This window comes from Arvicanthis niloticus, chromosome 24 (genome assembly GCF_011762505.2).
Source record: "Arvicanthis niloticus isolate mArvNil1 chromosome 24, mArvNil1.pat.X, whole genome shotgun sequence".
NCBI lineage: Eukaryota > Metazoa > Chordata > Mammalia > Rodentia > Muridae > Arvicanthis > Arvicanthis niloticus.
Window position 1 is genome coordinate 34,974,650 of NC_133432.1, and position 25,604 is coordinate 35,000,253.

At 43.8% G+C, this 25,604-nt stretch overlaps 1 protein-coding gene, 1 long non-coding RNA gene and 1 pseudogene across 2 annotated transcripts in view; 2 read left to right on the forward strand and 1 right to left on the reverse strand.

Annotated features, from left to right (window-relative positions):
- Positions 1 to 25,604, reverse strand: part of Baiap2l1 (BAR/IMD domain containing adaptor protein 2 like 1) — a 94,200-nt gene that overhangs the window by 16,496 nt on the left and 52,100 nt on the right. The window contains exons 4-8 of the mRNA XM_076923635.1: positions 4,659 to 4,720; positions 4,501 to 4,572; positions 3,796 to 3,933; positions 2,635 to 2,787; positions 225 to 392 (exon numbers count right to left, since the gene is read on the reverse strand). Coding sequence (XP_076779750.1) covers positions 225 to 392; positions 2,635 to 2,787; positions 3,796 to 3,933; positions 4,501 to 4,572; positions 4,659 to 4,720 — 593 coding nt within the window. The remainder of the gene's footprint in view (positions 1 to 224; positions 393 to 2,634; positions 2,788 to 3,795; positions 3,934 to 4,500; positions 4,573 to 4,658; positions 4,721 to 25,604) is intronic.
- On the forward strand, positions 388 to 8,245 carry LOC143438103 (uncharacterized). Its single transcript, XR_013107166.1, has 3 exons — positions 388 to 636; positions 776 to 840; positions 5,354 to 8,245. It is a non-coding gene; the product is annotated as an uncharacterized LOC143438103 (long non-coding RNA).
- Positions 11,159 to 20,235, forward strand: LOC143437501 (ubiquitin-conjugating enzyme E2 N pseudogene; annotated as a pseudogene).

Genomic DNA, 25,604 nt, shown 5'->3' on the forward strand with positions numbered 1-25,604 from the left:
TAACTGATATTTCTAAAGCAAAAGTGACACGGTCAAGCAGAGCATCAAACATTTGCACAGTCAATTCTAGTTCTAAAGGAAGAGGGGTAAAGGTTAGGAATCAGGGTCTGGGAATGGGAAAGGAGGGCTCATGGTGTGTCTATCGAAGTCAGTCCTCGTCCTCCGAGTCAGTTTGAACTAACACATACTAACTAGTAAGTGTGCAAAAAGGGAACTGATCCTACCATCTTGCTTCTCTCGATCATGGGTGATGGCTGTGGTGTCCCGGACACTGGGGTAGAGATGGGCGTCTTTATCTCGTCTATCATGTTCATAATTTTCTCTGGGACTTTTGTGGCATCACAACAGGTTTCCTGCCACCGGGGCAGCTTGGAATTAAGTAATTCTGCAGACTATAAATACAGAAGAAACAAAATTAAAGACAAAGGTGCACTGTCAGAAGAGCTGGTAAAGGCCACCTCGGTGAGCATCTCTACTGATGCAGCACTGATCTGCCACCAGGTGTGGGGCTCGGCGTCTAACTCCGCAAGCAGTTTAAGCAACTATGAATACCTACTGTGTCTCGGTTGCTCAAGAGGCAGGCTCAGGACCTAAAGGAACTTATCTGCCTCCTCAGCATGAATACAGAACTTCCAGGTAACACAAGACCATAAATGAGTGCATGGTATGTGTGTGCGTGCGTGTGTGTTTGCTCAGTACATCTCAAAAACAAAAATATAAAGACATCCAAAAGCTAAAAGAGCTGAGCAACCAATATGAGTCTTTCATTTTCTAGATGTCCCTGGAAATGACAATCACCATCTCCCCACCAGTCCTTCTAAAATCAACTCGTCTATTGTGGTAAGAGGCCCAAGAGTGAAAGTGTTAGGCAAATGAATCAGACTTTGTTCCAGGAAGTCCATCTGTGGGAAAGAGCCTGCAAGGTGGAGAGGTGGGTGGGTGAGCAGGTAGGAATCTGCGCTAGGAGTGCTCCTGTCACAGTTTAACAGGCTCGCACTGTAGACAGGTGGCAGCACAAAGGGTAGACAGGTGGCAGCACAAAGAGAGAAAAGAGCTGAGACACTGAACATTCTGGAGGCTGAAGCTGAGGGCTGTTCCTACTCCCATGGCCTGGCTCTGCTCCTACAGTGAGACTCTCAGAGGCTCCAAAGCCTTTCAACTTTTTCCAGGGCAGCACTCTGGTTTGAAAAGGAAGCAGGGATTCCTCTCTGAAGCTACGTTGCATGGCAACAGAGCTATTTATTTTTTTCAAGCTTACACACAGCTAACCCTGACACCCTGGGGAGCAGGGACTGAGGACTACTGGCTAGCACTGGCTAGAGGAAGGACTGGATGCTCTAGCAGCAACAAGGGAGACCACAAAGCAGCTCTCAGAGAGCTGGAGATGCCTCTGATACAAGAAGCGGGGTTTGGCTGTGCTGCTCCACAGCGTACTAATGGGACCCAAGTAAATCTAAGACAGACACTGCCAGTAACTAGAGCCTCCCGAAGATAGCCCAGGCTACCTCCTGACATGATGAGGCATTGCCGCATCCCTCTACAGCTGGCAGGAGGCCCTCAGCATGGGAGCACACACGCTTCTATAGGTGCTCAGCAGTGCTCTGACGTGTAACTGCACTGTGGGCATCACAGATGCATCTACAGCAGGGCGGACAGAAGCTGAAGACAGCGGTTCTTTTTTGTTATAACCATTTAGACCTTTAAGTATCTGAATTAGGAAGCTGCATATTCAAGTTATGAAACTTCCAGAATGTGTGACACATGCACATAAAAGGGCAGGGTTTTCTCCTCGAGAAAGAGTTGGTTTATGGTCTAGCTTGCAGAACTTCTATTTTGGTTGCTTATGAACAACAGTGAATATTTGACCTCAATCATGCAAGTTTGGGATGCTTACAAAGACTCAAGAGAATTGAAAGGGGAAAAAAAAAAAGAGGAAGGGAAATTGAGCATGCTGTGTAAATGTTGCTGGGCTCTAACAGCCGCATCTGTGAGAAGGCAGTAACTAAGCCAGCGCTTGGTTGCAGTGATCATGAGTGAGCACTGGAAACAAGAGTGAACAATAACACAACCCAACATCTTGATGGGTGTGAATGGGAGGAGTGTCTGTGGCCTTGGGCAGAGCGGCCAGTGACACTATATAGATCCATGTTCATCTAGAACCACCAGAGACTGGGGCTAATCAAGACAGTGAGACCCAGGATATACAGGAATCTACAAAAGTTGACTTTTTTAGATTGTGTCTTTTTGTTTTTGAGACATAGTCCAGGCTGGCCTCAAACTCACTATATAGCTTAGGATGACTTTGAACTTCTGACCTTCCTGGCCTCACTTCCTGGGGATTACTGGTGTGTACCACTATTCCCAATTTATGAGGTATGCTAGCGATCAAACCCAGTGCATGCTGGGCAAGCTGAGTTACGACTGCAGCCCCAAATCTGTTGTTTTTTAAAAAGGACTTTAAATATGCATAAATTAGTAAATTAATGCTAAATGGATATTTGGTCATTCATTCCATCTGTCCTTCAGTCAGGGCCCATTGCTCTTTACTGTGCTAATCTGTAAGGAAAGGCATCCAAAGACTTTTGAGTACAAGATAAAGGCCTGCCACACTTAGTGCGTGAGCCCCACACCCACCTGCAGGTGATAATAGTGTATGTGATTGGCAAAGCTACAGTGCTTGTCCACCAGGAAGCAGAAGCGCCTTTTCTCCTCAAGCAGCGCTTCTTTGCAGCCATCTGCGATGAACTTCTGGATTTCACTCTGGCGAGATGTAACAGTCTCCACATACTGTGGAAATAAACAATAGAAAGATGACAGGAGCCATCCGCGTGGCGTGACACTTCTCCACTGCCACCTTTATACTCAGTTTACTTTACTATGGAGTGAACAGTAAATGGAGATAAACACTGCACGACATACGTGTAAGCTGGCCTGAGAGGGTGCCACCACCATTAAGACGCTGACTCAGGCAGAGAAAGGGCCACAGAGCAGCTGTCATCATAACTCTGTACACTAGGGATGACTAGAGCCATCTTAGAAAGCTTCAAGCTTGATCACAGTTCCAGGCGCCAGTCAGGACTTAGTCTCAGCCTCATCTTCCAGGGGCAAAATGAGGACAGTGAGGCCCTGTGTGGTGGTGCACACTTTAATAGCAGCACTTGAGAGGCAGAAGCAGACAGATCTCTGTGAATCCTGGACTAATCTGGTTTACACAGAGACCCTATCTCAAACAAACAAGCAAAGCAAGCAAGCAAACAGGAGTGACAGTCATGCTAATCACAAAGGTCCCCTTCTTCCTGAGTTAAGGGGAGATGCCAGGAAGTACCATGAGCCATTACCTTAACTCTGAAAAATGCTGCATTACTAAGTTAGATTACGTATGCTTTGTTTTTCTTTTCTTCAAGACAGGGTCTCACTGGGCAGTGGTGGCGCACGCCTTTAATCCCAGCTCTTAGGAGGCAGAGGCAGGCAGATTTCTGAGTTCGAGGCCAGCCTGGTCTACAGAGTGAGTTCCAGGACAGCCAGGGCTATACAGAGAAACCCTGTCTTGAAAAGAGAGGGGGGGGGGGAGAGAGAGAGAGAGACAGAGACAGAGACAGACAGGGGCTCATTATATAGCACAGGCTAGCCTAGAATTTAAGGCCCTTTCAACTCAGCCTTGGGAGAGCTGGGATTACTGACATGTGCTACCACACTCAGCCTGGGATACTTTTGTTTCACTTCAGCGCTGAGGTGAGCCTCCCCTTAAGCTGCACATTCATGATTGACAGAGGAAGACATTGCTGACATGCTCACCTCAATTTCTTTGTGTTCATATTTGAGTGCATTTCGTCCACCTTGACTTTTTCTTCTGATCTTCTTCAACTCCGCCTGAGATTTCTCCAAAGAATCTAATTTATTCTTGTGTTCTGCTTGATATCTTTTAAGAGTAGCCTGTAAGTTAAACAATGTCTCACTGAGCGCTGTACAAGCCGTCTTGGGGTCACCTGTGCTCACACTTGCACTGTGTGTGGCTGACTGACCTTGACGCCTCACACTCATTTGGCTCCATCTGGGGCTTGAGAGTGCCGCCATACTGTTTCCCTATCTAGGCCCCAGAGGACCCCCTCCATTCAACTTGAATTCTAGGACAATGTCTTTTCTTTTGAATTCCCTCTTTTCTCAAAGGTTTTTAGACTGGGTAGTCAGTGCTACGGTGAATACACAACAAACTAAAGGGCTGGCGATGTAGCTCTGTGATAGAGTGCCTAGTGTAGGTCAGGCCTAGGGGCCCATGCCCAGAATCATCTAAGTCTGTCTGTCTGTCTGTCTGTCTCTCTCATGCACACACACACACGTGCACACACACACCACACACACATGTACACACACGCGTGCACGCGCGCGCGCGCGCACACACACACACACACACACACACACACACACACACACACACACTCACTCCTAGGCCGAGTGCTCAGGCCCGGCTGGCCCGGGTGGATGAGAAGCCTCCTCACTCACGTTCATGTACTTCACATCCAGCTCTGTCTTCCTCTCCAGCTCATGGATAATCTCCTTGTGGAATTTTTTGAACTGTTGACAAAATGAAAATTTTTAGAAATCATATCTTATTCGAGTTGTAGGCAGTATTTTTAAAACGATAACAAATGTCCACTTACGTTCTCATCGAGAGTCTCATTGAGTTTCTTGTGGGTGCTGGAAATCTCTATAAGAACATGACCTGTGAATAAAACCATAAGGGAAGCCATTGTGAGGTTGGTTTTGCAAAGGCATAAATAGAAACAAAACAGTGGAAGCAAGCGGTACAAGGCTGTCCTCAGGGCTTCAAACATTAAACCCCAAGACGAGTGGAGAGTGGGATGGAGCCCCAGAGAAGGCACAGGGGTGTCTGTGACCTAACTTCCTTCCGTTAAAAACGCCTACTCTGTTCCTGGATTCACCCTGGCCTTTCTGTTTTACACATTCCCTCAGGCAAATCCTGTATTATCCAATTTAACTTTTCAAGACAGATTTCGGTTGTTTATGTGTTTGTGTGACTGTGTGCCACATTTGTGTGCCCCTGAAGGTCAGAAGAGGGTGTCAGGTCTGCAGTTACAGGTGGTGATGAGCCACCTGACAGTTGGGACTAAGAAAAACTCATGCTCTCTGCAAAGACAGTGCTGGTATTCACTCTTACCCACTGAGCCATTTCTCCAGCCCTGTGATTTAACTTTGAAATTATCTTATAAAAGATTAACTCACTCATCACACTAACTAATTATAGAAACAGAAAATTTATTTTTATCTAATCCCCAGAGTAATCTGATTATCTGATAACCACAGGAAAAAAAACATCTTCTTTCTCTCATTTTAGTTCTTGTATTTGTTTCGGAAAATACCAGCACCAAGGGAGACTGCAGCAGAGACAATGTTCTGCCTTGGATCTCCTGGGATGATATGGAGTCTGAAACAGAGACTATTCCAGGGCAAAGGAGCCAGCAGCAGAGTGACCACCTGGTTTGCAAGGCCAGCTCTTGTACAGTTGGGGGTCTGTGCTTAAGCTTCACCACTTTCCTCTGATAAAGGTGGACAAGAATTTCTCTGGCAACCTACCCGCCTCAGAAACCACACAGGTCTTATGAATACAAGTAGGAAACTAGGAACTCATTTGGAATGGCTGCCACTGCCATATGAAACCACAACAGAATGTACTGGCGGATTGCTTTATAGGTCAGTAGCTTGACCCAAAGGAATTTGTATGGCAAGCTGAACAGCTGTGGATGAGACAGGCTGAGACAGGAAGGTCCTGGCAGAGTAAGGGGAAGGAAAATGAGTGCAGAGCCATGGCTTCAGCTGTCACCAGTGCACAAATGACTCAACCACACTTTCAAGAGCATTTGCAGACATCTGCTTCTCAGACTTGCCGGGCTGCCCTGCTCCTCCCTCATCTTCCATCTCAGAAATGCAGTGTGCTCCCAGACTTGGGTGTTCTATGTGTAAGAGTGAGCTCACCGGCACCATGTCTCCTAATCCCTCTTAACCCCAGCCAGCCAGTCATGATAGGAAACCTCTCACCTATGTGTCATGCCCATGATGAAGAGTCATTTACTGTGCACTGGTGCCATCAAGTGGGCCACCTTTCAGGAAGAACATGAACCCTACACACCCACAACTGTGCTTGTCCTACCCTGAGAAGATGACACGCTGGGCAAACTGAAGTCATTCATAGACACATGCTTCCCAAGTCCACTCAACAGAAGTGGGAAGATGGTCCACACACAGATCCCGCTGGCTAGGTCTCTAAGGAGAGTCTCCTCCACTCCATCCCTGTCTGGTTCATGTTCTCATTTCTCTGGAGTATGTCCTCTTTGAGTCAACTTTACATGGTGCCAGAGGTCTTTCTAAAAGCAAAGTACAGGCAGCCTCCCTGTTCTCCCCAGTGACCCAGATAAAGAAACTCATGAGCTATATATAAGTTGAGGGTCTCCATAGACAAATACTGTGTAACCATGGGTATGGTGGGCTCCAAGAACCGATTATATAGACATACGTAACCTGGAGAAGTCACAGGCCACCAGGATCCAAGGACACACATTGTCCCCTAAGCTCTGTGAACCTAAGACTGTGTTTCAGTCAGACAATGTGCCAGATGAAGGAGAGCTATGGCAGAAAGGATTCAGGTGTTCTTAACCCGTCATGTTCATTGGCTCCTCACCCCAATGATGCCATCTAAAATTCCCAAAAGTCAGTATAAAAAACAAACTAGACTCTTCCACAAGAGAAGTCTGCAGTCTCGCCAAGAATATAACTACATTACTAGCTCATTTCAGATACGGAAACATTCAGAGTTACTTTTATAGCTATTTTGAACCATAAACAATCCCTTGTTGGAGATTAAAAAAACAAATAAAATAAACTTCAATTATTTGAAAACTAAGCACTCAGTTCTTGGCAAGTCACATCTTCTTAGAAAAAGAAATCTAAAAATATTTTGGCTGAAACCATCAGAATTCTGTTGGAAAGCAAAGTGGTCACATTTCTTTCTAACTCCGCAGCTCCACTCAGATGTGGACCTCAGAGCACTGTACTGTGTGCTAAGCACAGCTCTACCCAGTACTCTGCCTGGCTGGCCCAGCCCACCTCACATGGGTTCCCACTGTCCAGACTCCTGTGCGGTTTCTGCCACTGCAGACAGGACCAGTGAAATGGGCCATTCACAGTGGTAGGATGGGAAACCCTGACTTTGTTAGTCTTGGCCCTCAGGGCTGTGGAATTCCAAAGCTGGCTGCCCAGTGGTAACTCCTGAGTCCTTGGTTTGAAAGAACTGACTGAAACACACCTTAGCTGTGATTGTGCAACCTGCAATGAACACAAAACTGCCTTTAGGTTAAGTCCACGGAGTTTACTCTCCGTTTGGTCAAGTGTCACTTCAGGTTTGAAAACATTCTGCTTCTATGCCGTCTTACGCCTCATGCTCTCACCAACTTTCTCATGAATTATATTTGAGGAGGAGAAAGAACAGAGAACATCTGAGGGAGGAGCTGAGAAAGCACAACCCAGACTCAGACAGAGTAGACCGGAGTGCATGCCCCGACAGGAAGCACGCACTGCATGCTACACCAACCCTCTCCTTTCTCCTCTCAGGTTGGGAGCCAACATCTCGGAAAGAAATTCATATCATTATAGCCATGTGATCCAATCTGAATAAATTAGGTTCTTAAGGGGGGCAATAATAGGGAATTCATTGTTAAAATAAAAAATTCTCTTAGTGCTGTAGGTGGAACTGAGGTACTCACCCATGCAGGTAAGCGCTGTACTGAGCCACAGTGCTGGCTAATCAAAGAGATTTAGGTAAGACATGCGCACATTTCAAATTCCCGAACTCAACCAAGGCAGTGCTCGTAGCACTAGTGCCAACTGCAGTGTTACTCTAGGTTTTAGGAATGTATTTTAGACAATACTATGTAAGGCTATGCATGTGGCCAGTAGGCAATGTGACCTTAAAATGTTAAATAATAAGACTTAAAGAACATAACTGGGCTGGAGAGATGGCTCAGTGGTTAAGAGCACTGATTGCTCTTCCAGAGGTCCAGAGTTCAATTCCCAGCAACCACATGGAGGCTCACAACCATCTGTAATGGGATCAGATGCCCTCTTCTGCTGTGTTTGAGGACAGTTACAGTGTACTCACATATATACATAAATAATTCTTTAGAAAAAAACATAACTGGTGCGAAATACTTTTTGTTTGAATACTTTTGTAGACTTCCCCTGGGTGGGTACTGCAGATGGGGCCCACAGACCAGCCTGTTAGAACTCTTCTCCTAAGCTACAGCCTCAGCTCCCACTAGAGGCTCTCTAGCTATTCTTTGACACAGGGTCTTGTAATATAGGCTGTCTCCAAACTTACAGTCCTCCTCTGCCTCCCTCCTCAGTGCTGGGATTACAAGCATGCACCACCACACCCAGCAGGTCTATTAATAAACTTCAGTGAGATAAGTCTTTACCAATTCACAGTAGAACGTGGAAGAGCCAGATGGAGCCTGCCAAGGACAGAGGCAGCAAAAAACACATGCTGAATTCAGGCAGACATTTAAAAAGAGAAAGAGAGAGGAAAGAAAACAAGTCCAGCTCTTTCCATCTATATCTGGTCACAGATAATTACAACACATTTGTTATTTCCAGAGAGTACAGAGTAATGGCTGAGTCACATGCCACTTCCTACGTGTTACTACAAGTGGAATCAGATAATAAAATGACGGTGTAGAAGCCAACCTACTACTGGCCTGAAGTCACACTGGGTGGACCAAAGTGAAAATGACCAAAAATGTTACTGGGAAAATGTATAGTTTTTGTTTTTGTTGAGTAGTTTTCTTTTGTTTGTTTTTTGGAGACAGGGTTTCTCTGTGTATCCCTGGCTGTCCCAAAATTCGATCTGTAGATAGGCTGGCTCAGACTTGGAGATCCACCTGCTCAGATGGTTTTTCTGACAGTTTTGCAGGTAGCAAATGTGATGAGGAGAAACTACAATGGGGACTAAAAAGTGGGTTTAGAAGATAAAGGCACTTGCTGCCAAGTCTGACAACAGTTCAATTCCTGGGGTCCAGTTGGTGGAAAGAAACAACTTCTATAGCTTTTCTTTTGACTTTCACATAAGTGCAATAAAAAATTAATCAGTACAGTGAAGGCAAAAGCAAAGCCCACAGATGTACTGCTGAACTAGCAGGTGTGTGCTGAAGATCATCACCCACCCAAACCACAAACACAGGAGCACACACGGGATGACCTACTGCCTTTAAATAGGGCATAGGGCTCTTCATCCCTGGAGGCAGGCAAGTGGCTCTCTTCTGGTCAGTACTCCTTTAATCCTAGTACTTGGGAGGGAGAGGCAGGCATATCTGAGTTCAAGACCAGCCTGGTCTACAACGTGAGTTCCAGGACAGCCAAGGCTACACTGAGAAACTGTCTTGAAAAAAAAAAAAAACCAACCCTCAAACCAAACCAACCAATCAACCAACCAAACAAACAAAACCCAAATCCCAACCAACAATTCAACCAAATGAGCAGCAGTAAGAAACACCTCAAAAATAGCAACATATCTGTGTAACAGCTTAGATGGCCTCATTCTTGACTTAACCAACTGAAGCGCTACAGTTGCAATCAATGTCTTGTAACATCATATAATTATCCTGCCAGTGTCCCCAAAATAAACAAGTAAATGACAGGAGGGGTATGTCACAGAGTCAGCTTGCAGACATGGGGTACTCTAACCTGAGCATCAAAACAGTGAAAGACATAATAAACTATAGATCATTAAAGGAACTAGGGATCTATGAGTGCACAGCAAGGCATTATGTTGGGGTGGGCAATGGATGCTCCGCTGAAAGGAAAATGCTGAGTACCAATCAGTGAGTGAGGGGAGGCTGCCAGACTTGGGAAGTCACCATTTTGCCGCCATCACAGGAAAAGATTGGTTAGTGCAAAAAGCACTAACAGATGTAAAGTTAGGATGAGGAATAAGCTACTGCATAGCCTGGAAGTTTTCCTCTAAGATTCTTGTTAACAGAGATGTTTTTAAAAATCCAAATAAACTAGAAAGCAGATGAGAGGAAAGTGACCAGTGTGCTTGCATTTGATACTTACCAGATACAAAATGGCTTGGATAGTATTCTAGCGGGGACAAAGATCTGGCACCTAAAATACCTCAAGGTCCTGGGCCAGACTCAACCTCTCCTTAGCATTTATAAAACAGGTTTACAGTACCATACTAACAGAATGAAATGTATTTACATATTCAGATTTAAAAATCACATTTATTTTCTTGGTATGTGTGAGTACATATGGAGGTCAGAAGATGACTCAGTTGGAGTTTGTTCTCTCGTTTTACTATGTGGGTTTTGGAGACTGAACTTAGGTCAGCATTACAGGCCTTTACCTACTGGGCTATCTCACTGGCCCTTCATTTACCTACTTAGTTTTGGAGGAGGGAGAAGAGGAGGAGAAGAAGAAAGAAGAAGAGGAAGGGGAAAAGGATGCAGATTATTTTGTCCCAGTCCTGGGGGGTCCAAAGCTGGGTGCTGGAGACAATGGCGGGATAAGGAGGTGTACCAGTAGGTGAGCTGATACCTATGCTGTATTTAAAGTTACATCTCTGGCAACCTCCTCCTTAGGAAGTGATCAACATAGTCAAAGACCTGAAAGTCAATAGTTGCTCAAGTCAAACAGCAGCTAGAGGCTGGAGAGATGGCTCAAGGGTTAACTACTGCTCTTGCAGAGGACCCGAGTTTGGTTCCCACCACTTCTTGTGACTCCAGCTTCATGGGAATCTGAGGTCTCTGACTACTGTGGGTACCTACACTCACATGTTCACACACATACATATAATTAATAATAATAATCTAAAAATTTCTTTTAAAAGGGTGCAGTCAGAGTGGAGAGTTGCTCACACCTTAATCCCAGAATTCTGGAGGCTGAGACAGGAGGATTTTTGAGTTTAGTGCAAATCTGGGTTATAGAATAGAATTGTGTCTCAAAAAAAAAAAAAAGATAACTATAAACCTAGACTTTTTTTCTTCTTCTTGGAGGTGTCTTTTAGACACTGGACAAATAAAAGTTATTTTTTGATAGCTGGGTGTTGGTAGTACATGCCTTTAATTCCAGCACTTGGAAGGCAGAGACAGGAAGATCCTGTGAGCATAGCCTGGTCTCTGTAGTAAATTCCAGGACAGCCAGGGCTATATAGAGAGACCCTGTCTCAACAACAACAATACTCTAACAAACAAACAAACAAACAAACCCCAACCAGAACAAAAGCAACTTAATTTCTGTGTAAGTTTAGAATAAACTGCCGGAAGGGAAGAGGCTTTGCAGCCTGTCAGAAGTTGCCCTTGATCTCATTAGCAGAGCACATCATCATTAGGAAGAAGGTGGAGGCTAGAGAAGAGCAAGGCTTGTGACTCTCATTCCCCATAGAGCTCAAGCAGGAAGCCTCAGGCACAGTCAAAGCTTTTGCAAAAAGATACAATGGCTCCAGCCAGGCTTCTCAATACCGTGCATACCTAGAATGTTACTTACTATAATTAAGGAGCCCCCTTACTTCCTAGAGTTTACCTTTCAGAGTTCCAATGGTTGCTTTCTGTAAAGATAGAAAAAAATTCCCCTCAGGCTTCCAATAACAGAGATAGGCAGCCATTGTGAAATAAGCCCAGAGCCCCATCCTCGTCCTGGGCTCAGTCAGAGAGACTGCCCTTCAAGGACAAGCTGCAGCAATGAAGCCTTATCTGACCTGAGAACAGCAATTAATCTCAGGTCCTCTCAAGCTTTCTCATAAAGGGCAAAGAAAGGCTAAGAAGCTCTCCCAAAGGTCAAATTCAAGGCTGTCTGAAACTTCCACAAAACAACCTGAGATTCCCACTGAAGATAAAGGAAGCTTTCCTTTCCCAAGACTTTATTACTCAAGTCATCAACAGAGAGCCAGGAAAAGCCCTGGGTTACAGCTGCCTGGCTCCATCAAGAGGAATGACAACTGAGGAGGGAAAATAAAGCCTTGGACACAGTTATAGCTACACCCAACATGAAATATATCCCAACTCCTGTCAGATTAAAAAAAAAAAAAAAGAATTTACACCAAAGGACTATCTTCCTCTTACCTGGTATATTATATTCAATTTCACTAACAAATTAGACATACTAAGGAAAAACAATTTGAAGAGACAAGGCAAACATCAGACTCAGACTCGGATATAGTGGAGATTTTGAAAATGCAAGACTGATAACTTAGCTGGATGTAATAACACACACAATAATCTTAATATTCAGGGCAAGACAGAAGGACTGTCAGTTTGAAGACAGCCTGACCAACACAGTAAGTTCTAGACTAACCTGGGTCACACAGTAAGAGTCTGTCAGAGCCCAAAACAAAAAGACTAAGAATCTGAAACATCCAGGTGGTGGCAGCACCTGCCTTTAATCCCAGCACTCGGGAAGCAGATGTTCGAGGTCAGCTTGGTCTACAGAGTGAGTTCCAGGACTCTAGTGAGTTACAGAGAAACCCCGTCTCAAACAAGACAAAACAACCAAACAAAACCATCCAAACAAAGAAACCCAGCTATGATTAATATGCAAGGATGCTCCAGGGAGACTGAGAGACAAAAGAGCAGATGAGCAATGCTCTCAGACTCAGCTCGACGATGGAAACACATGAAGACCGCCCCTCACTCTGGCTTCTCAAGAGACTGGCTGTAGCTGAGGAACGATATGTTACTACAGCCCTCAGAAACTAACAAAGAAAAGAAGGGGGAAAAGGAACAAAATATCCAAGAACTGCAAGTAACATCTATAAAGGGAAAACCAGGAAGAGAAAGGAACAATAGTGTTGGAAACTATTTTCCAAACCTGGCGGGTTTGGAAATAATGGCAGATATTCACTCATAAACCAAGAAAGCTCCGAGAATCCAGGATAGACACTGACATACTGGCAACTCAGTATATCATACGCAAACTTCAAAATATCAGATAAATAGTCATTCTTGAAGAAGCTATTGGGTGGGAAACGTCAAGGTTGGGGAGGAACCGGATAAGAATTAAATCAGACTTCCCCTCAGAAACCACTTAAGAGAGTGTAAAGTGGGCCATGGTGGTGCAAGCCTGCAATCTCAGCACTCAGGGTAGATGTAAGAGATTGCAAATTCTCTATAGCCTAAGCTATGCAGTACAACCTGTTGTCCCTCCCCTCCACCCACCAAAAGAGGGGAAAAACAGCAAAGCAGCATGGTGGCCCATAACCGCACAGCAGTAATCCCAGTATTCAAAATACTTGAAGTAGGACTGCCATGCAAATCTAGCTGTGCTATGAAGTAAATAGCAGGCCAGCTAAGGCACAGGTTTGTGTTGAGACAGGGCCTCATCTGTTGTGCCCTAGATGGCCTGGAACTTGATATGTAGACCAGGCTAACCTGCCTCTGAGATTAGGAGAGTACCACGTGCCCTGCTGATTTTTTTTTTCAGACATCTGTCACCAGAAGGCTTCAGCTGCAGAAAATGTTAAAAGAGGTTTTTCAGAGACAAATTTTATGCCAGAAACTCAGAGCTGCATAAACAAATAAAAACAAACACAACACTTAATGAATGGAGAACATTAAAGGAATAAAGGTAATAAAATGTTTCTTCTGCCTTCTTTTTTTTTTAATTTTTTTTTTTGAGACAGGGTGTCACTCTTTAGTTCAGCCTGTCCTCGAATCCATGACCCTCCTATCTCAGCCTGTGATTACACAAATGTCTGCCATGCCTGGCTTTGTAAAACTATTCTTAAGGACTGAGGATATAGGGGTTGGGGATTTAGCTCAGTGGTAGAGCGCTTGCCTAGCAAGCGCAAGGCCCTGGGTTCGGTCCTCAGCTCTGAAAAAAAAAAAAAAAAAAAAAAAGACAAAATAACAAAAAGGACTGAGGATATAGCTCAGTTGGCAATTGGTAGGTTGAGCACTTGCTTAACATAGACAAGAAGCCTTTGCTTGGGCTACAGTTCCACATAAAAGTCTGTCTCAGGTGAGGCAAGTGAAGCTAGGGACAAGAGCAGAGGCTGAACTCAGAATCTGACAAGATGGCCAGACTGCCCCGCAGGATCATCAAGGAAACCCAGCGTTTGCTGGCAGAACCAGATGAGAGAGCAACGCCTGTTATTTTTGTGTGGTCATTGCTGGCCCTCAGGATTCCCCATTTAAGGGAGGGACTTTTAAACTTGAACTCTTCCTTCCAGAAGAATACCCAATAGCAGCACCTAAAGTATGTTTCATGACCAAAGTTTATTATCCTAACATAGACAAGTTGGGAAGAATATGTTTAGATATTTTGAAAGATAAATGGTCCCCAGCATTGCAGATAGCACAGTTCTGCTATCCATCCAGGCTTTGTTAAGTGGTCCTAATCCAGGTGACCCACTAGCAAATGATGTAGCCGAGCAGTGGAAGACCAAGGAAGCCCAAGCCATAGAAACAGCGAGAGCATGGCTAGGCTGTATGACATTTTGTATGGCTTATCTGGAAACTTCTGTAAATCTTATGTTTTAGGAAAATATTTTTTGTTATTCTAAAAACAACAACAACAACAACAACAAAAAAAGCCCTGTCTCAAATTAACCTCCCCCCAACTGTCCCTAGTTAAAACGATAAATGACTGCACAATACTATCAGAAGCAGTTACCGAGTGGCTCTAGCTTGTGGATAATGAAACATAACAACGGTACCTACAAGTTGGAAAGGAGAAACTGTTAAGCCCCCGTTACTGGACAGAAATGGTCTCTGTCTTCTGCTGGTTTGTTTGTTCTGTTTCTCTGTGTAACAACCACCCTCCTCCTAGGTGTTGGGAAACTTGCTTTATAGACCAGGTTGGCCTTGAACTAACAGTTCTGCCTGCTTCTGTCTCCCAATCGATGGGAGTAAAGGTGTGTGTCACCATACCCGGCTGTCTTCTGGTTTTTTAACCGTGTGAAAGAAACGTGCAACGTGTTTCAACAGAAACTGTACTTTGAGTTTTCACTTTTGGTCTTCTGCTGGGCTATTGGTACATGTCGAAACACTTCCTTGTGATATGGGGCAAGGGTGGAAGGTCAGGATTGAATCAGTCACTCAGTCCCAAGGGGAAACACCTGGGCATGGATAACCTTAACTGTGCAGTTCCATGAAGGACCACGAAACCTAAATATTCTATGATCCCAACTGCATGACACTCTAGGAAAGGAAGAACTTTAGAGACAATAAAAAGATCAATGCCAGGGGCTTGTGGGTAGTGACAGAAGGGCATTACACACTTGCTCTATTTTAACAGAATGCAGCATGAATCCTAATGTAGACTTAAGTCTTTAGTGAATGATAGATTACCAATGTTGAGCTTGGATGAGGGAAAGAGGGTATATGGACACAATTCAAGGTCTACTCATCCCGAAAGGCTTGAAGCACTAAAAAATAGGCCGAAAGGGGAAAAAAAAAAAAAGACAAAAACAGTTACCAACTGTTACTCTATTTGTGTTTGATCCCCAAGAACCCACATAAAGGTGGATGGAGAGGTATTTTAAAATTAAGTCTCGGTGAGGTATGGAACACGACAGCAATACGACACCAGGTCTATAGAATGGAATATGAAGGATCTAGTGCTGTTATCTAGGACCTCACTGACAAAATTAGGAGCCAGTTTTAAATCAGAGGAGAGATACAGCGTTTAGGTGACATTTCTGTCACTGGCCTGATAAGTTGATGATGAAAGCAAATTGAATGTTATTTCCCACCTGATTCTTGATTAACAATTAAACCAATCAGCCTACCTGCTGTCATGAGTACAGCAAGCTAAACACAAGATCTGTTACAATAAAGTGAATTTCTTATTTAAAATATGTTTTTTATGTATGATGTGTTTATAGACATGTTCATGTGAATGCAAGCAAGTACATGTGAAGACCAGAGACAACCTCAAGTATTGAGCCTCAACTTTTTTACTCTGTCTGAGAGTCTGCTCTTTCTACTTTCTGCATATGCCAGACTTGCTGGCTCTGGGGCTCCCAGGGACTCTCTTGTTTCTGCCTCTGTCCAGCACTACCATATCCAGCCTACATGGGTTCTGGGGATCCAAACGCAAATCTACAGAGCTACCTTGCCAGCTGAATACCTCCAGTTGAATTCTAATGTGCTATTTTTTATTTCACATAAAATAGTTATAGTATAGGTTTTTTTTATTATTATTGTATATATATGATCTGTAGGTACGCATGCCATGGATGGGGGTTGGAGGATAACTTTTGGGAGTCAGTTCTCTTCATCCACCTTTATATGGGTTCTTGGGGATCAAATTCAGGCATGGAAAGTGCCTTTACCCACTGAGTCATCTTGCTGGCCCAAAAAATGTTTTTAATTTATTCAAATGTATCAAGTGTATATCATATAGAAGAAACTTATCAATTTTGTTCTCATATAGAAATGATAAACAATTGTTTTCTTTACATCTTAATGTAAAATACAACATTAAAAGATTAGTGTGCTCTACAAATAACTTCAAGTGAGGAGAATTGAACATTAATGATTCGTTTTCCTTATTTATTGAAATACATCTACCGTGATGCCCACACCAATAAAAACAGGTGTGTCATCAACTACCAACCATGAACGAGGTGACAATGGCTCATTTCTGATAATGCAGTCAATTAACTGTAGATGTTTTCATTCAAGATTTAATGGTACACCTGGAATTATACACATTTCTGGTGTTGTTTTTATTTTGTGTGTGTGTGTGTGTGTGTGTGTGTGTGTGTGTAGGTTAGACAGTGGCATCAGATCCTCTTGAGCAGGAATTACAGATGGACAATATGGATGCTTAGAACAGCACTTGGGTCCTTTGGAGGAGTAGCATGTACTCTTACTGTTAGCCATGTCTCCAGTCCCCAAGGATCTGACCGAGCTTTGAGAGGATGGAAGGTGTTCTTAACATCACACAAGGTCTATACTAAGAGTGAGGCCTGTTTCTGACCATGAGCCTGGGATCCTGACTTCTGGGTGCCCTTGGCTCACCTATGAGAGTTCCCGGGGAAGGGATCAGGGATCGTGTTTGCGTTACCGGGTATGAGTGATTGTTCATCTTCACTGTCAACTTGATTGGACTGAAAGCTCATCCCTGGGTGTCTGGAAGGACATCTCCAGAGAGTATTAAATCAGGAAGGCTCTGACTTACTCAACAGATTAATCCCTTGATGAATTCATACTATGATGGCATTACTGGGAGGTAGGAAAAGTAAGACGTGGGCCCAGGCACATGCAAGTAGGTCTTGCACCTGGGACTGTGTTTGAGGAGTATGTCCTGGCCTAGCTGTTTCCTCTACCCTTTTTTTCTGCTTCCTGGCTGCCATGGTGCCTATTCTGCTCTTCTACACCTTCTCCTTCATGACTATCACTCCATCACTCCTGAAAATGAGCCCGTCAGTAATTCCTTCTTTTTACATTGTTTTAGGAATCTGTCAGCATGATGCACAAGTAACTACTGCAGTACACAAGGCTGAAGTGATGCTGAGGATGTGGTAGGCAGAAGTCTCATCAGTACCAGAACACTCTGGATTGCTGAGATCATGAGATGGCTCAGTGGGTATAGGCACTTGCCACCAAGCATGGTGATGTGAAGACTCACATACTGGAACAGAACCACTGATTTCCACATGCATGCCATGGCACACTCATATATGTATATGCAGAGACATGTACAAAAATATAATGTAATAAAAATTAAAAAAAACACTAGAACATTTGAATTCTTGTCTAGAAATAGAATTATAAAAGGCAGGGCAGTATCATAGAGGTACATGTAGGCTAAGGACTGTACTGGTCCTTGAAGCTATTTCAGCTGAGTGAATGGACTACATAGGAGATAAAGCTAAGATGGTAGAACTGCCTTTTAAGGCTCCACTGGAAGCCAGCAGTGTCCTGGCTCTCTCTCTCTCTCTTTGTGTGTGTGTGTGTGTGTGTGTGTGTGTGTGAGAGAGAGAGAGAGAGAGAGAGAGAGAGAGAGAGAGAGAGAGAGAGAGAGACTAAAACAGGGTTCATGGTGGCTGGCTGTTCTACAGTCTCACTGGAGGGAGGCCTTTCAGAGAGGACTGGGCTCCAGGGCTTGGTTGAGAGGCATACATAGCTTGTCTTATGTAGCAGGCTGAGCCTGTGAGACTTGACAGAAACCCCTCCTAGGACCTAGTGACAATCAAACGAGAAGGCCATAAGAAAGGCCATAAGAAAAATGACTGTGACACATTGTGGCCCTCAAGAATGGCCACATCTATGATCCAGGGAGGACCCAGGAACTAGCTTAGTATCCCTGTTGTTGGGCTGGTGAGACAGGGATGCCCTGTTTATAGGACCTGTTCACAATGATCTCCAAACTCAAGTTTTCAGAGGAAGGCTTAACATCTCCAGTCAGTGTAACAGGCACCCAGTCGTTCTCCTCACGTGGTGCTCAGTGGACCAACAAACAAGTGTCTCCTCCTCCACCCCACCACCATCCTGCTCCACCTGAACTGGCATACCAGTCTTGTACCAGGCTTCCCTGTTTCTACCTTTTATAGTTTATTCTTCATTAAGAAGCCAGGAAAAGCCTTTATAAATCTATGTCTGATTATGTCACTTCTAGGCTCATCACCTTCAGAGCCCACACCTCCAACTCAGGTTGAAAGGCCAAGTTTGTCCCTGGCCCACAGCCCCCATGTCCTGGTCATGTTCTTACCTTCTTCATCTACAGTGCTCACCCCCTTTCACTTTCCTTGCTTCCCCAAGGACAGAGCCCTATGCTTGTTATAGCCCCAGGACCTTTACACTTGCAGGTTTTCACCGGAATGGTTGTACCAGACATCTGCCTCACAATATATGCATGGTACGTTCCTCCTGCCAGCAAAAGCAACTGCGCTCCATCCTGTCCTCCACCACTCAGTGCTTCTCCTCTGTCACCTGATATGTCACGCCATGTGTCTATTCTCCACTGGAAAATCCCCAGGGAGGAGAACTTTTGTTGTATTCATTTATCTTCAACACTAGAACAAGGTTTATAGACAACAGATACTCATTTAAATAGGAGAGGAGGAGCTGCAAAGATGACTGGGGGTTAAGAGCATTGCTTCTTCTTCCCAGAGGACCCAGGTTTGATTCTCGGAACTTACAACTATCCATAACCCCAGTTCCAGGGGATCCAATAGGCACATGGCACACAGACATGTGTCTATGTGGGCAAAACATTCATACACCTAAAGCAAAATAAAGAAATCTAAACAACTGTCAAAATAAAAACTAAATAGGAAAAAAATACTTCCATTATCACTTATCAACTGGGATTTGGGTTTCATGTGGCTTTTTAGAAAACCCAATAATTAATTTTCCTCTGCTCAGCTTTCTCTGAGAGCCAAGAACAAAAAGCCCCAAACTTCCTTAGTACCACAGTGCTTCTCTTCCTCTCCAGCACCCAGCTCCAAGAGAGGAAAATTTACAGAGAAATGGAGACAGCCATCAAAATAATGAATACCACCAATGGGGAATATAGCTCAGTAGCAGAACATTTGACCAGCATGTATGAGGTCCTTGGTTCAATCCCTGGTAATGGCCAAAGGAAAACAAGTAACAAATTGTCACTCCAAGTATAGGTGTGAGGCCCTGGGTTCGAGCACCAGCATCAAAAAATAATTAATGAACATTTAAAAGTAAGTTTTAGAACTAGTCAGAATGGATCTCTGCTCCCATCAAAGCCTGGGAACCTTGGACTGCGGCTCAGTTGGTAGGGCTACACGCCTATGCCTAGCTTGCCTAAAACTCTAGGTCTGGTCCCCAGGTCCCCAGAATTACACACACGGGCATAGGGATGCACATCTGTAATCCAAGCACTTGGGAGGTGGAAGCAGGAAAATCAGAAGTTCAAGGTCATCCTGGGCTACACAGCAAGCCTGAGGACAACCTAAGTACATGAGACCCTATCTCAAAGCGGGGAGGGGCTGGCCAAAATAATTTATATCTAAGGGTTTTAATTATGTAAAAATAGGCAATTTAAGATAATAAAGAGAAAAACTAAATTTGATGTTTATTAGGTTCATTTTTCAGTCACGATATAAGATTTTTTTTGGAATACAAGTTTTAATTTTCATTATAAAATCAAAGTATATCGCTTTTGACATCCCAGAGGACTTGTAAATTATATAGCATTAATTCTAATGAGAAATTAAGCTGGATTGAATACAGAATAAAAGAGAAATAAAATTAAAATATTTAATTAGATACAGTAAAACTTCAAAAGAAGAAATGATGGTTCAGGCTGAACTCAGGAGACAGTGAGGTAGAAAAGGTTTTGAGTTTGGGGTTACTCTGAGCTACAGAGCCAGCAAGACCCTGGCTCAGAAAGTTAGAGAAGCGCTGGGGCTAGAACTTAGTTGGGGGAATGATGCGTGGCACGTGTGAGGTCCTAAATCAAACCTCCAGCAGCACATAAACCAATCTTTGCATTGGGAAGTTGAGGCAGGAGGATCAGGAGTTCCAGGTCATCCTCAGCTACATCTGAGGCCAGCCTGGACTTCATAGAAAGACCCTGGCTCAAAGAACCCAGCCAGAGGCTGGGAATGTAGTTCACTTGGTAGAGTATTACCTGGCATATATGAAGTTCCAGGTTCCACTGACAGCACTGCATACTAGGTATGGTGGCATGTACTAGTAATGTCAGCTCTCAGGGGGTAGCAGGAGGATCAGAAGTTCAAGGCCACCCTCAGCTACATAGAGAGTTTGAGGTCATTCTGGACTACACTAGATCCCATCCATCCATCCATCCATCCTTCCATCTATTTCTCTGGGTTTGTTGTTGTTGTTCTTGTTGTTTGTTTTAATTTTTTGAGGCAGTTTTTTTTCCCCCCCGGGTAGCCCTGGCTGTCCTAGGACTCATTCTGTAGATCAGACTGGCCTTGAACTCATCTGTCTCTGCCTCCCAAGTGCTGGGATTAAAGGCATGCCCCATCACCACACCCAGTGCATGTGTGTGTGCATTGCACATGTGTGTATTTTTTTTTTAAAAGACAATCAAAAACAAACTGAGAATAGAATGAGGATGGAGAGTGGAGAAGAGGGAGAGAAAATGGATGGATGGATGGATGGAAGGATGGATGGATGAATGAATGAATGACTGCCACAAACCTTATCAGGACAGAGGGGAAGCTGTGCCTGAGTGACGCATCAGCCCTGGGGCCCTACAGAGTCACAGGGATGGACTGCTGGTCTATGAGGTCATGGTTGTAAATGCCTGTCATTCAAGGTGCCTCCTTGCTCATCCGGTAATTTGTACCGTACCTCTGAACCCATGCTCCTAAAGTGTGACTCAGTTTCTAATAACTCCCAACTCTTCAGTGCCAATAATGCTAATTCCTCAATTTGAAATGACACATGCCAACACACCAAGAAACAAGGGTCCATTTTTCTTTTGCACATTATTGACCATGATCCTCTCCACAAGCTCCAAAGCCCAGGTGAATGAAGACAGCCTCAGTTCCTAAGAGGAAGCACAGCTTCTCCAACCTCTCGTATAGCCCATGCTCAGACTGCAGCTTCTCTGCCACCTCATGTATGTGAGATCATCGTTCTCCATGAAGTTCTGTAGCCCTTGTTACCCCTTTACTCAGTGCCAATCCCAAATCAAACTGTGTATGTCTATATTTTCATAATCTCTTTACCATGATACAGGTGAAGACTAGGTCTGCTGTAAAAGATGGCCATGGTTTCAAAAGAGAACAGATTTCTAGATTAGATCAAAACCCCACGTCAACTCACTTGCCCAATCAAGGATTCTTAAGTTCATCTGTAACTCTTCTTACATCCCTGCCTCACCAAAAGCTCATTAGTGAGCCCAACTGGGACAGTGAGATTCTGGCTCTCACTGCTACCTCTCCTCTGTTCCATGCTTCTGGTACTTCCTGCTGACAGATCACTAGGACGCCTTCTCCCAGCCTCACAACTGTTCCTGAGATTCGAGCAGAGGTAGCCAGCTCTTTTACAATTTTAACTTTTTGATTACACACACGTTTGTGGAGGAGGGATTGTGCATATGCGTGCAGGTGCCTGTGGAAGCCAGAGATCTCAGCTGCCCCTGCAGCTGGAGTTGTATGAGGTTGTGAGCTGACCATTAGGGTCCTAGAAACTAAACTTGGGTCCTCTCTAGGAGCAACAAGTGTTCTCCAGCCCAACTTACTTTTTGTTGTTGCTGTCAGTAAAGTGCCCCTATATGCTAATAGTAACATTTAGTATATGTATTCATATGTAATGCTTTTTTTAACTAAAAAAATCTTTTTTTTACTAAAAAAATCTTTTTTTTTAACCATTGCCTTTTTTAATCACACAAAGAATCCCACTACTCACTAGGCAAACAGTCCTCTTCTGTTTCCCTTTAAACTTCAAAGCTTGCTTTGTGTTTATTAATGTTTTTGAATATGCCATATAAACGGAATCATGCACTATATGGCCCTTTCATTTAGCTTCTTTGACTTGCTGTGTTTTAGAGGCTCAACTATGTAGCAGCGTGCATCAGCACTCCATTTTTTTCATGGCTAAATAACACTTCATTACAGGGACAGGTCATAAATTGACTTTCTAATTATAAGCTATAATTAATGTTCAAGTTTAAGATTATGTGGGGTTACACGTTTCATTTCTCATACACAACTAAGAAGTACATTGTTGTGTCACATGAGAATTTAAGGAGCCCAGGCTGCTTTCTAACGTACCTGTTCCATCTCACCCCTACCAACAGTAGATGAGGCCTGCAGTTTCTCTGCATTTTATTTTTTGAGAGAAGGTCTTCCTGGCTGACATGGAACTCACTGTGTAAACCAGGATGGTCTCAAACTCAGAGATTAGCCTTCCTCCCAAGTGCTGCTTGGCTTGCTACATTTTTTGCTAATATTGTTATTGACTGCTTTTTAAAACAATTTTAGGGGCTGGAGAGATGACTCAGCAGTTAAATAATACTGGCTGCTCTTCCAGAGGTCCTGAGGTCAATTCCCAGCAACCACATGGTGGCTCACAACTACCTATAATGGGATCTTATTAAGCAGACAGGCCATTCATATACATGAATTTGTGTAAATAAATAAACCTTAGATTTTATTATATTTTATGTATGTATATATGTACACAAACTAGGGTGCACATGTAGAGGTCAGAAGACAGCTTTGAAAGTCAGCTCTCTCCTTCCACCATATTGGTCCACAGGTTGTCTGGCTAGTGACAAGTACTTTATTCACTAAGCCATCTTGCTGGTTCTTGGCTGTCTTTTTAGTTGCAGCTGCTTGGCTGGGTGTGAAGTGGTTATCTTGTGGTTTGGTTTGCATTTCCCAGGATCTTTTCCTGTGTTTTTGCTTTTCCTAACCCAGAGAGTATTCCACTTACATAACAAGGAATCTTCCTGGTCTCTCTACCAGAGCTGCCATCCCTACCATGGTACTGCTGCATGCTGGGAAATGTCTGGAGCAGGCTGGACTTCATTTTGTTCATTGCCCCTTTTTGTTCCTGTACTCCTGAGCAGAGTCACTGTCTTTGCTGTGCTCTCAAGTGCCTCTCTCCTGTGTGATAGAACCTGCTTCTTCCCTTTCTGACACAGTGCTGCCAACAGTTTAAGAAATGTGCACTCATTCATAACAGGGTACAAGAAGCTCTATTCACCAAGGATGGTGTTAGCAGCTGAGGCAGAGTCCCTGGGTCCCTGGCACTGATCCTCCAACATGATAGGACATCGCTTTGGCTCCAAGTCAGTCTGACAACATGAGTGCAAGGATACCTACTCACTTCCTTTTTTTTGAAAATTAAAATGATATTTAATATTTGTGTGTGTGTATAGTTGTGTGTGTTTATGCACATACATGTGTATATGCCTTATAAGTTCAAAGAGGGAATCAGATCCCCTGGAACTGGAGTTGTAGGTGGTTGTGAACTGCTCAACCTGGGTGCTGAGAACTGAGCGTAGGTCCTCGTACATGTGGAACTATCTCTACAGTCCTTTTTTCCTTATCTTGAATTGCTTGGACACATGATTTTCTTCTAGGAGAAAAAAATCAATGAACTGTGAAAAATGGGTTGAAACAAGATAATTTTCAGTCTGTACACTTCCAAATTCAAAGATTCCAAGGATGGGCGAAGTGGTAATAAAAAACAGGTGTTGTTTCAGATTCATATGTAGGATGTGCCCAAGGAATCAGGTAGCATTAAATAATAAAAACTAAAATAATAAAGATCTCATAACCTCACCTCTTTGGGGTCTGTCATGACTCAAACATGAAATATCTCCCACAGGTGTGTGCATCTGAACACATGGTCCCTAGCTGGGGTGCTGTTTTGGAAGATTGTGGGAACTTTTGGATAAGGGGCCTCACCAGTAGAATGGGTCTCTTGCGGTGGCTCTGGAATGGAGTAACTCTGTCAGGTCTGACTCAGCTCCCTGCTTCCTGATCCACTGAGGCGTGGAGGAAAGCACCTCTGTCACACCCACCCACTGCTATAACCTCTGTTGCAGCCTCCTCACACGATGGACCAGAGCCTGTGAGCCTCAGGAAACCCTTCAGCCTTTAAGTTGCATGTGCCCACTGTTTTAACAAAGTGAGAAAGCAACCCCTGCCAAGCCTGACAACCCAAGTGTATTACCTGGATCACATAGGAAGGAGGAAATTGACTCTTCAGGTTGCCCTCTGCCTCCCCTCACATGCCATGGTACATATGTTGCAACCCCCCTCAATTAATAAGTTAAAAAGGTAATTTTAAAATTATAAGTACAAAAAAATTAAATTGGCACAATAGGCCATATACCTGGGACCTAGTCAACTAGCAATGAGTAGCTATGTGACCTGGGCAAGTGACTCTCTTTGAACCTGTTTCCACATCTGTGAAAGGGATATGATGCTAATGACATATGTCTCATAATTGAGGTCTTTATGAATGAGGTGACAGTACAGAATGTGAACACATAGTTACTTCAGCAAAATAAACAATTTACAATACAGAACATTTAAACCCTTAGGAATGTATGCATATTTATATCAATATGACTATAAAACACAGACCTCTGTGATAGCTGTAAGACAAGCATTGATGCTCCTAAGTTACATATTTCTGAACTCTTTTTTCTCTACAATTGCTCCAGGTAAGATCTTTCCTGCTCTAAACAGACATATTATATACAGACACGGAAAAACAGAGATAAAGTAAAGTCACTTGTGAGGGCAAAAAGATTCCAGGAAAAACTTGGGTTTTGGGTTGTTTTTTTTTTCTTCCCTGTACTTTTGTTTTGTTTTGTTTTTTCGAGACAGGGTTTCTCTGTGTAGCCCTGGCTGTCCTGGAACTCACTCTGTAGACCAGGCTGGCCTCGAACTCAGAAATCCGCCTGCCTCTGCCTCCCAAGTGCTGGGATTAAAGGTGTGCGCCACCACTGCCCGGCCTTTCTTCCCTGTTCTAAACTGTAATCATGTAATGAAAAAATTATAGGGCTGATGAGATGGCTCAGTGGATAAAGCCATCTGACAACCCAGGTTTCAATGATCTGAACCCATGTGGAAAAAAGGTGTGAATCAACTATTCCCCTGCCTCCAATCACATGTCATG